Source organism: Varroa jacobsoni, unplaced genomic scaffold (assembly GCF_002532875.2).
Source record: "Varroa jacobsoni isolate VJ856 unplaced genomic scaffold, vjacob_1.0 scaffold_897, whole genome shotgun sequence".
In the NCBI taxonomy this organism is placed as follows: Eukaryota; Metazoa; Arthropoda; class Arachnida; order Mesostigmata; family Varroidae; genus Varroa; species Varroa jacobsoni.
The window spans coordinates 61014-74817 of NW_019213799.1; the positions used below are offsets into that span (position 1 = coordinate 61014).

General features: G+C 42.2%; 1 protein-coding gene across 2 annotated transcripts; it reads left to right on the plus strand.

Moving 5' to 3' along the window:
- Positions 1–8742: 8742 nt before the first annotated feature.
- Positions 8743–11575, plus strand: LOC147752907 (uncharacterized). Of its 2 annotated transcripts, XR_015312804.1 has the most exons (4): positions 8743–8962; positions 10562–10742; positions 11021–11210; positions 11522–11575. XR_015312804.1 is itself a non-coding variant. In XM_086970203.1 (3 exons), exons 1-3 carry the CDS (start codon positions 8914–8916, stop codon positions 11076–11078), a joined length of 327 nt encoding a protein of 108 aa, XP_086826329.1. In that variant the 5' UTR covers positions 8743–8913; the 3' UTR covers positions 11079–11367. The 2 variants fall into 2 exon arrangements, 1 of the variants encoding a protein (XP_086826329.1); XM_086970203.1 differs by lacking the exon at positions 11522–11575 and having other exon boundaries at positions 10982–11367.
- Positions 11576–13804: the final 2229 nt, after the last annotated feature.

Below are 13804 nucleotides of genomic sequence, written 5' to 3' on the forward strand. Positions count from 1 at the left end.
GTCGTATAAAGAAAATCGTAAAAGTCGTTACCAACGGCGTCTTCTAGGAGTGCGCTATTTGCAAGTAGAAAGAGAAACGTAGTCTCATCGTTTTGTCAGCTTTTACCCCCTCCCCCCCCCCTACTTCGGCAGAGCTTCGGCGGCCTTCTTCTTCTTCATGGAAATTTGGGCGAGCTTGCAGATACCTTATTCTCTACTGATGGTCAAGTCCAGCAATAACCTAAATATATAGGAATATAGTACACAATTTAAATCAGTTGGTGATTGTTACGCGGTTGCGTCCAGACAGTAAACTGGACTCAATTTCACTAATGAAGCATAATTTGCTGTTTCAGATGCCTTTTCTTCAAATGCTATGATAGTGTAAAATGGCAACGAAGACCCCCAAGTCTACTGAAGATCACAATAAAGATGTAATGAATCATTTTGTATTTAGTCATTGAAAGCTTGACGTATCATCGTAGCAGTGCTATCGCTTTAATGAAAAATTTTAAAGAAGTCAGAGATTTTTGTCACTGACGGGTGAAAGAGCTATTCGTTCGCTTATTGAGATGCCATTTTTGGCCGCTAACATTTGCATACGTCGTCCAAAGTCATGTAGTAAAAACCGTTTGTCTGGCATTGTTCTAATGTAGGTTATAAGCAGCATGCCGATCACTGCCCTGTGATTTACCCTGTGTGTTTCCAGTTTGACGTTTTGCTACCGCTTCAGCTAAGCGTGGCTTCAGGCGGCTGGCCCCTTTTGGCACGAAGCGCAATGAGTTGACGCCCGGTCTCGAATCTAGATATTAGAATCTAGATAGCCTATTGCCAAAGGTAAAGAAATGTATCGACAATTTGCCAGACATAAATTCGTGAGGATACCTTCACACTGAGCCGATTTATGAACGCATCGCTTTGTTCGTAGCGTTCATTAGTTTAAGTACTCTACTGGCCCTTTGCCAGGACATCCCGTGCGTCTTCTCTCTACAGGCTGAGTAGTATAGACAGCACACCCCGGTGTGGATTTATTTTTTACTTCCGCGTCCAGGACGAATCGCTCGTTCTATTTTGATGCCGTCCTCTCGAAAACCGTTGCTTTATTCGCCCGACTGTGATGTCCTACCATAACATCGTCGACTAGTTGGATCTGCGCGAATTTTAATGATAATCATACAGCTCTCTCCACGACCGCAACCACTCTCGAGCCAAAGGGGACGCTTGAGCTCCTCTTCGACGAAACTGGGTCGCTTTTGCAGGAACGAATAGACATAAATATCTTTTGCGTCCTTGTACATCGTTTCCTCGAATGGCAGTGACTCAAACGCGCGAAGGCAAGACGGCATTCTGTGCCTTGTGGCGTCGTCGACCTCTTTAGATGACAGATGTTTTCCCGTCCATCGATCGGGTGTTCGCTGTCTGCTGATCTTTCTAGTTGAAGCTGATGACGACTTATCAATGCCGATGGCGCCTCGTGAGGTGGTTAACGCGGCGCTTCCGGGATACCGGGACCTGCTTATCGATTGAACTTATTGTTGCAGTCAATGTGGTGAAAAATGACTTGAAACTGAAGGGTCGTGCGTTAGTTTGGTATATTGGAGAATATTATATTTACGGATATATATAGAGAACGCGGAGGAACCGGGAGGTGGGTCAGTAGAGGAGATTATTATGGAAAAGGGGTGGTTATGTTAATGAAGTAGCTATGACAAACGCATACAGTAGGCCATATGTCATAGGACATGAATCTATAGACCAGTCTTGCAATCAGTTGCTGTGTTTGTTTAAACTATACCGAACATTATGTATATAGATTATTCAAATATTTATTCAGCACAATGGATTATTGCTCTATAAACATGGACATATTGCTCTGCGTTCTGCAGAGTAAATTGGACCTAATGTGGGCTTATTTTCGCGCGATAATGCAAAGGTAACGAAATGCAAAAACATGTCGGCTCCCCTTGGTTCTAAACTGAACATAGACGCACCAGGTTTGGTACTGATGTTATAGTGACTATCGTACTGGGCTTAGATTTTAGAGACATTTAGTTTATGGATATCGGTGTCCAAGAGAGTACGCTGAAATATCGGTTGTCGTTTTTGGAAGTGTTCTATAATGAATTAACGAGTAGACAATTGAACCTAGTCGAAAAACGTGCGTAAGTATCTACGAACCGCATTCATAAACGCGGGGGATACCAGATCCTACAACCCCACTAAACAATGCGTGCGTAAAAATGCGTGTTATGGCAAAAATGCGTGCGCAATACGTAAGGCAGAACTGGGCTAAGGTTATGTTTGTGGGCTAATTTCTTTGCAGTCTGTCCAGACGCAGTTAAATGTTTACATTGGACTGTCTCAAAGCACATATGTTGCCTATGCACCATTGCGGAAACAGAAGAAGAGAACCGCCTGCCAATTGTGAATTCATGTTTTTAAATGTCCTTGGCCCATAGGCCCAAAACAATGAACTTGCTTAATGTGCATTTCTTTTTTGCTAAGTCAGCTCATTGTATGCCCAGCCCGCTATTCGAGTACGCATTACTTACTGATGTCACTTCTTTATAAAGGGCCTGGACGGCGTTTGATAACGTACGACGCAATGTGACAAAAACGCCCAACACAAACTTCATATTACTCGTTCAGTATTTTGTATCATTTTAGTTTATTTACGTATCGCAATGATCTGGGCTGTATTGATGTAACCGTTTTGACCTGCGTTGTCCTTTATTGCCGTTGCATTTATAACACATAGGCTCAGCGCCCGCTCCATAAATCGATGTTCCGTAGACAATATAGCGAGCTGTCTGCAACGTGTCCTTCAACTTAACAAGCGATGTATTATAATAATAATACCACTGTGTTTGTTAGAACTTACAGCTGTTTTAGAAGAAGTTGATAGCAACATAAGATAAACTATATAATTGCTTGTTCTGACAATGTCGTAGTTCAAACCCCAACAGTATCATCAAATTATGAAACGTTATAGTGTTACAGTGGTACTATGTAACCTATTTTCGTGTATTTTTCTTACCAAAATGCGTAATGCCCCTGCCAAAAGGAACTACGCGAACGGAATGAATCCACGATAGCTTCAACTGGTGCTTGGAAAGCTTGCTTTATAACAGGAATATATGTAGATACATCTGAAATTAATGTTTTCTGGTAAATAATAGAAGTTCACTGCTCGATAAACACTTTTGCCGATTAGTTTAGAACTACTGAATAAACTTCGCGCATATAATGCTTAACTTATAATATTACAAGGTAAGAATTCGAAATAGTAGAAAGGCACTTATACTATTACTTTCAACATCTATTGCGGTCTCCCCGTATATCTGCCTGCCGTGAGATGTTTAGTGGAGTTCCTCAAATACCGACCAGTTATCAGTGTACACGTGTTTATGAGTCCCCATCATAGACGCAGATCTACTTTCTTTTTCTGTGGTGATTTTAAACGATTGTATTTTCGCCTGCACCTTTACTTGCCTTCCAATGACGAGTGATAGCTCGTTGCAGCCCGCATTGGAGTCCTCCTCCGTTCTCATTACCTATACCCAAATATCACTAATATACTATGTCTCGCCTTGGCATTGACCTTGGTAAACATCGATCGCAGGCAACTACTTCGTGCTCAAATAGCATCCGGCTTAGTTACGCTGATGCGACCTTGTCAGTGTGACGCCAACGTAGTCTAAGGTTTTTCGTGTGTGCGGGACGACCTTCGAGTAGAGGGACGGTCCTCACAGAGGACATCCAAGGTCTTCTCGGTGAGACCTGATTTCTGCGAGCTGCTGCGGTTGACCTAATTAGTTTCGAATTCTGTTTAAACGATATATATATCGTCCAATATAGAAATATTTATGCAATTATTTATATTTGATATAAATATTTAATCAATTTCAACCAATGGATGGTGATCAGTGGTAGGCAGAATGTAACAAGAGGTGTATTTGCCACTATAGCTCTCCCACAAAGGCCGTTAATTGGAGACTTACAACGTTCGATTAGCTACAACAGTTTGCAATTAATACCCTAATAACGTCCGAGTTTACACTAGTTTTTTCATTTCTGACCGTAACAAGCCGTCATTGCTACAAGCCATGCCGTGTCTTGCGTCTAGCTGCGTCACTAGGGATAACTAATGCTATCGTGTTCTGCAACGACCCATAGCTTCGTAGTAGCTGCGCGCCAATGTGACAATCTTCTAATGGACCTCGCGATCTAGCACTTCTTTCCATCCGCCAAACGTTACAATGCACCTGGCACCTTCCCTTTGCTAAATCTTTCAAGTCCGCATCTGACAGCTTCGTATTGTATCTGATTGTATGTTCCCCGTACAGTCGCGTTCTTTTCCGCCGTCTAAAGTGGTATTTCGCGACTGGGCCCTTCTCTCCGTCCCTTGCTCTAGCGGTGGCAACGACATGCACCGCTACCTGACGCCGTTGCTGGTACTAAGAACTGGCTCGAAAAAACTTACGGATGCTACCAGCTGTTTCAAAGCAGTTCCCCTTGCAGCGATCTGGCCCCCGACCTGCCTCGGCGCTGGCCAGCCTTCAAGTCTCGAGGCTCTGTTTTTCGACAAGCTCGGTGGGACTCGAGCCTCGTCATTGTTATCTACCAGGAACTAAGGCCTTGGTCAACTAGCGGCTAGAACGTTAGACTGTATTCGCGCTTGAGGTGACAGGTGTCTATTGTTTAGATTCTTGGCCGTAATATTCGGCCGCGTTGCCTGCGCCCTTAACTCAACGCACGGCCTAGAGCCTTCCACGCTCTCTTTGTTTCTTGCTAATCCCCCAAACACAAGGTTAACCGTAGTTGACGGTCATCGAGGTTTCCGCGAGGCGACAGGGTCATCCAATTATCGCCCACTTTAACGTGTCGTCATTGTAATTTTCCAATGTCTGGTTTACTTGCTCGAATCGGAACCTTTTTCACTGATGCTCACGCATGCGCATCTCGTCTCCTTCTGTAATCATTAAGTTAAAAGATAGTAGCGACTTCCTTACCGCGATAGACCTTAGCCTGGTAGCTTGACTGACGGTTTCGGCCATCCTCGAGCTGAATAGCCACTCGCCTTCAACGATTCGCCCTCGCTTCGTTGCCACCGATTGTAGTTATGACGCACTAGTACCGGCACAAATGCAATTTATTCGTGCACATCTCGTCCTTGCATAGCAATAGTGATGCAAATACCAAGGTTGATTAGTACGGGCCGTAACAATGTACATTTACATAGATAAATCCATGACGTACGATACTTCAGTTTTTTTTCTCTAGCATCAGTTTGAAGTCATATCTTTAATTAAATACCAGGACATCAGGTGCAGAAACACACTTGATGATCAGTAAGCAGTTCTGCTGTTTCCTGGGTTCCCGTTCGATTTAGTAGCGTGACGAAACCTAAACGGTATGCATCCTGCGTTAATATACCTCCATGTCGTAGATTACAGGATAATTCGGCTAACCAAGCTTTATTTGATTGGGAACAGTAGAAACTAAGAGGACCCATCCGTATAAGGGCCAATCTCATTTCATTGCCTCGATTGAATAGTAGACAGAGCGAACGAAATTCCATTTTGATCGCCCATTGAAACGCATTGATTTTGTCAGCATTTACCCACTTATGTCAACTCGACATGACAGATAATTGATGATACAGGAAAGGATATAGCTTTAAGTCACACGATATGTTTAACATAAATCGTAAGAAATAACAGTAATGCCCACTAAAGCTAATACGTGGCGACAACTAGCGTAAAATTGCGAGCTTTTGTGGAAACTATTATTGACACCGCTTAACTGCGTGTTATCGACGTAAGTACACCCCCTAATATCATATACTTAAAATGTTCCGCATAACGCCTTGGATAGCTTCCCCTTTACGGGACGTGTTCGTGACGGGTGGTTCGGGAAGTTGGCGTATGATCATCGTGGTCCACGTTCGCTACGTCAGCTATTAGGTAATACGCCTGACTCCTAGCACGAAATAGTGTGTGCGTCGCTGGGCAAAAATTTTTAGGTTAGGTCTACAATATTTGTTGTACCTTGCCACCATGCAACCATTAATTACTATCCATTGAGTCTATGGGTTAAATATCCTCCTGCACGCGCATCCTAAATTGTTATTAATGAAACTGTTTACTTCACAACTGTCGTTAAGTAAGAGTTGAAATTTTTTTTACAAGAGAAAACCTTTTGAGGGAGAACTTAATGACAACAGTATAATTTCATTATAGTAAGTCTTTGGCGAAACGTGTTTTTAGGCAGTGACGGCTCATATTGTCGCAATTATATAAAGCTGTGCTGGTTAGTCGATCCGCTTCGAATTACGTCCGGACGATTAAGCGTTGCTTCAGTCCAATCAACAGTAATGCCACCACGGAAGCGGTAACAGCGCATAACCGCCTACGAAACAATGGAAACTAATTAGAAAATAAAATATTCCACCTGCTAATGCTACTAACAATAATACAATGTTAGGTGCACTTCGAAGTCTACTTAAGTAAGTGGCGGTAAAGAAGTTCATATCTCCTGTGTTACCTAAATTTTCATATTCCGTATTGTACGCACAGTCGCTTCCGATATGACGTGCATCATAGTATTGTAAGAAACAAACCACAGACGTAATTAAAGACACGCCAAGGCGGGTTTCTTTCGGTGCAATTCCTGTTGTCCGTTTCTTACCACAGTACAGGTCATAATACCGAACGAATCAGGAAGAAAGAGGTAAAGAAATTAGCACCTATTTGTGAATTATGCCCAGGTACGTATCATTACTAGGCACGAACACGAGACGGTTTCGATGTATATGAGGCCATTGACATGCTGGCGACAAAAGGTGAAGTTAAATTCTGCACGTGATGCATCTGAGCGAAAATGGCAACGGAGTACACCCCGATGTTATTCAGTTTATACATATCAGTCACTTTTTCGTTAATTGTCTTGGTAAAGTCCCTGGATGTGCTTACAATATAATATTTTCGTGATTCTAGGGTGCCTTACTGCTTATTGGAGTCGTTCTGCGATAGAACTTGTTAGAATCGTTGTCTACACGAGCGTAATAAGTAACATTTTCGAACAAGTAGAAGCTGCAGGGTACAGTAACGGCTTACACATGTTACAAACCAGCTGTGTATCAAGCTAAATTGCATAATTATTACTTGTTAAAGACAGAGTCTGAAGTAGAGAACACATCGCATTCACATGTTTTGTAGTCGCACATCTCAAATCCGCAATGACAAAATGCTTATATATATATATATAGGTGGGGAAAATGAAAATCGCCGAGACTCACAAATTCACACTTGTTCAGGCGACGCCCCGTTTTTAGCAATAAATAAGAGTGAGTATCAGAAATTCTAAAGCACTACATATTGCCAGACACTATTCCGTGGCCGATGGTAGTTCCCTGCATGTCGGTCGTACCATGGGACGGCCTTCCCGTATAACCGGGCCGAAGAAACCGCCACCGTTCAAATTACCCGAAATCATCATACTAGTTTATTACTACGACACAAAGTCACCGACTTCTCGTAAAGATCACAACGTTAAGCGTAACCACTGTAGCGGAACGTCTACTAAACCTAGTGCCTCTACGCAGCTTTGGACAATGGCAGCAGCTGGTGGGATGCTAGTTTCGATTTCTGTCCAACCGTTCAACTATTACAATCGGAGAACTCTGAATATATTTGCAGGAGAACAGGAAAACGATCCTGATAGTATGCGAAATTAATGTAAGATTTTGTGATCGATCGTGTGTAAGCACACGGTTGAGCTCTTACGCGAGCATAAATCTCTGCTTTCGAGGAGCGTCATGCTGTCCATGGTATATTGTAATGTGTGAGGATGTTATTTTTTGCAGTGTAGGTACGGTCTATTCTCTTCTCGGAGTGTCGGAAAATTACTCTATAAAATCCACTGAAAACCTAAGCGTTTTGATGTTTCTCTATCGAATATCAATTATCTGCAACTTATCTGTTCTGCCTTTGGAACTCTATTTTTCTTATATCTGAGAACCACTGCCATGCCCGTCGTAGACGTAGTCTGACCGTGCGGTAGGTTGAGGCGATTTGAATTTCTGCGAAAATAAGGGCCCCACACCCTGTAGCGCATTGTACACTCAGTGGCTAGAATCTTTAATCGCAGCGGTCTTTTAATCGCTCCCCTCTTAACCATTGAAGTATAAATAGTGCTTAACTATGAGTGGTTAGGTAATTTTTATTCCAAGTTATATGCAGAACTTACTTTAACGTTATAACTCGCCATAGAGAATTAATTAGTTCACATAGAGTACTTAAAGGAAACTGATAGCCGAAATTGACTTCTGTGACGGCGTATGTAGACGCAGATTTGCTTAAATTCAGATTTCCGCAACGTAAACTTTAGTTAACGTATCTGCCTTGGATATATGGGAGCCGAATTGAAATCGTATTGATTCAATCGGATGTTACTCATTTAAAATCGCCCGCCAATAACTATTCGATTAATGGCTAGATTAAGAAGTGCTCGACAGCCGAACATTTGAGCGCTTTTAACAATTCTGATTCAACTCTAGAGGCGTAACCAATATCAGAATTATGCACATACCATTCAAATAGAATTCAACTATTGTCCATACTAAACTCTGCACAAAGACGTAACGTAAGATATTTTGGGTAAAAGCTGTTATACAATACGCGTCTGCTATTCGTCCAAAATCTGTATTTGTATCGCTCGCAACACTGCTACGGCAGGCCTAGGCCATATGCTGTGATAGATTGGAACCTAATGCCAAATAAATTGTGTTCTTAGGAGCGAGCTGCCATGATAGCCGTTGGGACAGATTGCCTCCCAGTAGTCCAGTACTTCTAGACAATGAACGTCGTTATTGTTAACTTTAGGTGCACTCGAATATAGTTCTAAACTTAACGATAGATGAATTAGCCCACAATGAGCCCGTCAAGGTTCGATGGACTTGATTTCGTTCCAAAGTTCTTTCGTAAGTTCGCATATTTCGTTGTGGATTCCTCTAGCGTTTTTCTAGGTGTACTAACGATGGCTATTTTGGGAATTAATTTTTTTTTTACTTTTACTGTTATTTTTTGTATCTAAAGCAGTTGGCATTTAACATTCATAGAGTCAGGAGCACTTTATATTATGGCCCGGGTGAATGAGACAATCTACATACCATCCAGCTCTATTTGATTAAATACCTGAGCAAAAGACAAGCTACGTTTAACGTTATCTACTCAATGTCCAACTTATTTGCCTACTAAACAAATTTAACATAACAAATATGGCAGTCCATTAAAGCTGACGCCAAATACAACGATCTAATTTATGTAGACTGCGTGTACGAGGGTGCTCAGCGGAACTATTCTCGAAGCGAATGGACGTTACTCACGAAAGTTCACGGAAATCATCTGGCCTTGACGATTTGTTTGTCCCAAGTAACATGATTTTACTCAGAGCTGTCGGCGATCCTATATTTAGAAAGCGTTCGGTCATTTTTTATAGTCCAAGTATGAATCCTAAGGCTAGTGGATCATGTAGAGCTTTGATGGGTAATGACAAATCTGTATTCTCCGTATTCAAAAGTGATCGATCGTGACAGAACCCCAGAGACGAGTGGGGACCTGTCATAGTCGAGGTCTTGCTGTAGAAAGCCCGAAGCTAACAGATCCTCGAAAACTCAATTTGAAGGGACATTTTTATTTGGCAAACCAATAGTAATAATAAACTAAGCTGGTAATTAAAAGTAATATGCATATATATATACACACATTACCTTTAAAATGTATATGCAGTGAGCCGCCAGGATATTCTTGGAACTTTTTGTTTTTAGTTGGAGGGCAGCAGAGTCAATAAACACCATCACCTCCGTTTTATTTAACTAGAATTTAATATAAAAATAGAAACCGTGCCAAATAGAAACAATCAGAGTTGGACGGCAATGCATCTGGTAATTCACGTAGGCTACAACGAAGATCAGCGCAATGTATGTAATGTATTTATGATATATACAGTTACCTAGGTAAGGCTAGTAGAGGAACATTCGTAGTTTAGGTAACTATTATAATTTTTCCAATATTTGCTCTGTTAAGAAACACCCGGCGCTTTAAACTTAGCGATTTATGTCATTGATCCAACATCAGGCCTAAGGTGTCAGCCGCAAGGCAATGTTTCAACAATAGATAGCAGTCGTTTTCGAGCACAGCAAAGCTCTTTCTCGATTTGTCACAGAAATGTCCACCAGGCATTAAAAAATAGGTCTTCATTATTTTCAGGAATATTTAGAGACTTACCTCCAACATTCAATGTAATTGTTATCACTGCTCATAACAGAACACTCAAAAATATCACATGTCGCTAGAAAAAATTTCGATTTCCTAACCTTGTCGTAATCGCCTACATGCTAGGCACTAATCTATACCGTAATAGTGATACGCACGCAAATCTCCGTTGCCACAACTTGAAATCTCTGTCCAGCCACGAACTTTTCCTCAATCAATGCGATTCCACCCTATTTTCACCTCTTAAATTGTAAATATCTATAAGGATGCAACAGATCCGTAAATCTTTCTGTGCTGCCTCCTAGTTGTCAACTTAAGAATTGCTTCATCACTCGGTAGCCTGAGCCTCCTCACAGCTACCCCACAAAGGTTCCAAATGAGACGTCGCTTGGCTGCCCTTGCCGCTCGAAAAGTCAGCAGTATTAAAAGCAACAGGATCAAAAGGACGATTCAGCAGACCGACGACTTAGTCCCAGTGTGGCAAAGGTATCTTCTTTATATATATCTAGATATATATTTATGTATATATAAGCATATTGTGTAGTCCGTGTCGTTGGCAAAACTTAAACTACCGACTTCATGACCCTTCTAACCACTCGCTTGGACCTCTAGGCCACCGTGTCAACTTTCTTTATATATATATATATATATATAGAGCGTGTTTTGGGGGCGAGCGAACAATTGACCAGCTGTGTCTCGTCTCCAATATGAGTTAATTGCTTCAGGCAATCAAATTGTTCAGTCCCATCACACGATGATTTCAGCGAGGATCGTATCAGTGTTTTCAGCCGCTACTGGCTAAATTTTGTCACCAAGCTGTGATGTTATTCAGAAGCCCGCTCGGTTACGTCCAAAACAGGAACAAGTCATTCGTAACATATTAAGGGACAGTAAACCTAGAGACGTCATGGACAAGATCAAACTGGCGAGAGAATGCCAATACAACGGCGGAGGGTAAGTTACTGCAATGCAGTGCGTCTTCAATGAATTGGATCAGTTTGCCGCCATAGAACTAACCTTGCCAAGCCAGCTTGGTTACTTCAAGTAGACTGGATGGATTTGACTCATACGAGCATTTACCACGTGAGCACCGCTCCATATAAGGCTAATCATGCTTGACAACTTCGAGCTACAGTGAGTTGACGTGCTTGATTGTCGTTTAGGAGGTAGAAAATCTTATACTAGCAGCATTTACCAAAATCGTACAGGCTGTTTTCTGTAGTCGATCTAACGTTGCCGCATTGCTTGCCGAATCTGTTTTGAAGGGTACGAAGAATGAAGAAGCCTGTTCCAGAATCAGTAAACAGGTAGAAACAGCTACAATTACGGTCAATTGAAGTAAATAACGTTGACAATAATAATAACAAAGTAACGGTTATTTTCATTAATTAAGTTCTGTAATGCAGTCGAAATCTGATGCAACTTACTGCATAACAGGAAACAATCGGTGGTTTAATCAAAGGAATACTTCTATTTGAATCGATATTTTTATGTCGCGGGAGATAGAGTCTAGTTGCATCTACCGGGCCAGACGAGTAATTGAACTGGATGTATAGGGAAAGCTCAGCCTTAACTTTTTTTGTTCTGATGATGCACAGTAGTACGTAGAAGGCGGTCCACCAGAATAGTAACGAAGTACGTTGTTGCTGAGTTACCTCAGAGGATTACTGTGTCACTGAAAATCGCTCGTTGGCTTGACCTTAGAGAGTTTGGTTTCTACACTGAAAAAGTTACGTAGTTAAGCAGACTGTAGCGCTTGACCGAACCTAAAAATAAGCTTTGTGTAAAAACGAGAAACGTTTGCTTTTGATGAACACTTCCCATCCACGTGGCTATCTACGAAGGGGTTTCCTTGGCACCTCAAATGTGCACCCCTTTTAGCAGTCGCGAACTTCCGAGTCCTAAGTCGTCTTCACCGCTCTTAAGTCTCCTCTACGACAGCTTTTTCATCGTGGGTTTTAGATAGACATTATCGCTATGTCAGCCGCCTTCGTTATTCACAGACTCGAATGTATAGATTCAATTAGTAAATATGCCTATAGCTTAAGTCCCTACCCTAATCCGTCTTCTCTCCATTGTTCAAATTCCATTTATTCATAAGCAGTTTGTCTATTCACAGGGATACAGCAGTATTTCAACAGGTATCCTCCGCACAATCATGTGACTATCGCACGCGTCGTATCGATCAACAAATGCACCGCTCTTTACTTCTTGAATGAATGCAGCCCCGTTCGACCTCAAGCGTCTAGGCAACGATATCGGTCTTACATGTCTTGAACTCAGACCTGTCATAGCGTATACTATATAAAATACCCCCTAAAATAGACAATAAAGGTGTTCATGCACCATAGATGTAATAGCAGCCGGCTCTGGGAGTCGTCCGTGTCCCGCTTTGCTCAAATTTTTTAGCTGTCGAAAACCTCAATAGGGCAGTAAAGGATGAAGGCAAACTCGTTCCCGTCACAGAGGTTACCCCCCGACACCAACAAAGCCCTGAGAAAGTTCCCGTGCTACATGTCACCGGTGGTACACAAGAGACGTTCGAGGAAACGCTCTAGATTAGATCGACCCAGATACGAACCTAGCTATTCGATGATACGATGACACAGTATCTGACGTGACAGCTGTTGCTGGTGCAGGTCTCAATCTGCCCCCGTGACAAGCTTCCGCTTCTACTCCTGCCCCACTTATGTGACAATTTCTTGGTTTCTAAGAGTTGCTGGGGCGGCTTGACTCAGCGAGGCGCTTAAGTGAGAGAGATGTCGAGAATCAGATACAATGTTCACGTGCGCCGACACGACTAAAGTGAATGGATACTCGATAAGAAAACGTATCGAACGCTGTAAATAATGAGCAGCACTGCTGCTTGAATAGTCCAACGCCCCAATTGTTCACTAAGACGGTTTGTATCGGTCGTCGTTACCGCTTACTCTGTATCGGTTGGCTCTCAAACGATTTTCTGGCTAATACAGAGTGCGCGTGATAGTAGAAGTATTAGTGTTAAGCTACGGCCCCTGTCAATAAATATGCCCACAGAAGACAGTGATGCCTTAAAGTAAAATCTTCGCAGTTCTAGGGTGAAGCGATTACTTGATTAATATTATAGTCGTCATCCGATGCATATATATAGCCTTCGTATTCAGTCGACAGTTTATGGCAGTGTGTTTTTCGTTCCCGCGAAAAGCAATCGAACGTGTATTATGCTATTACTAGAAATCGCTTACTGACGCCGACTACTTTGGTTTACAATGTATGAATTGTAGTGCATCTCGGGATTGTTTCCCCTCAATCCAAATTTCAGTTGTTTTTCCTCTACCTGATTTCATGCTCTCTCGGGATGTAGATGGTGCGTGTTTCGAGAAGTCGAAATTCGTCGGAGTCAGCACCAGCAAATGCAACGGTATCTGTAGATGCTGGAGTAACGCAAAGGGGACCAGTGTCGTTTGACATCTCGTCCGTTGAACAACGCGAGGCCATTCGTAAGCAGGTAGCCAACAAAGCACTGAGGCGGCTTATGTGTGATCTTTTATGTTAGTTTGGATTTTTTT

Coding starts and splice junctions, on each gene's coding strand:
- LOC147752907 (XM_086970203.1), top strand. CDS start 8,914: ATGAGCCCGTCAAGGTTCGATGGACTTGATTTCGTTCCAAAGTTCTTT. Junction 8,963..10,561: donor TTTCGTTCCAAAGTTCTTTC/GTAAGTTCGCAT, acceptor GCTGCCTCCTAG/TTGTCAACTTAAGAATTGCT. Junction 10,743..10,981: donor TTAGTCCCAGTGTGGCAAAG/GTATCTTCTTTA, acceptor TAATTGCTTCAG/GCAATCAAATTGTTCAGTCC.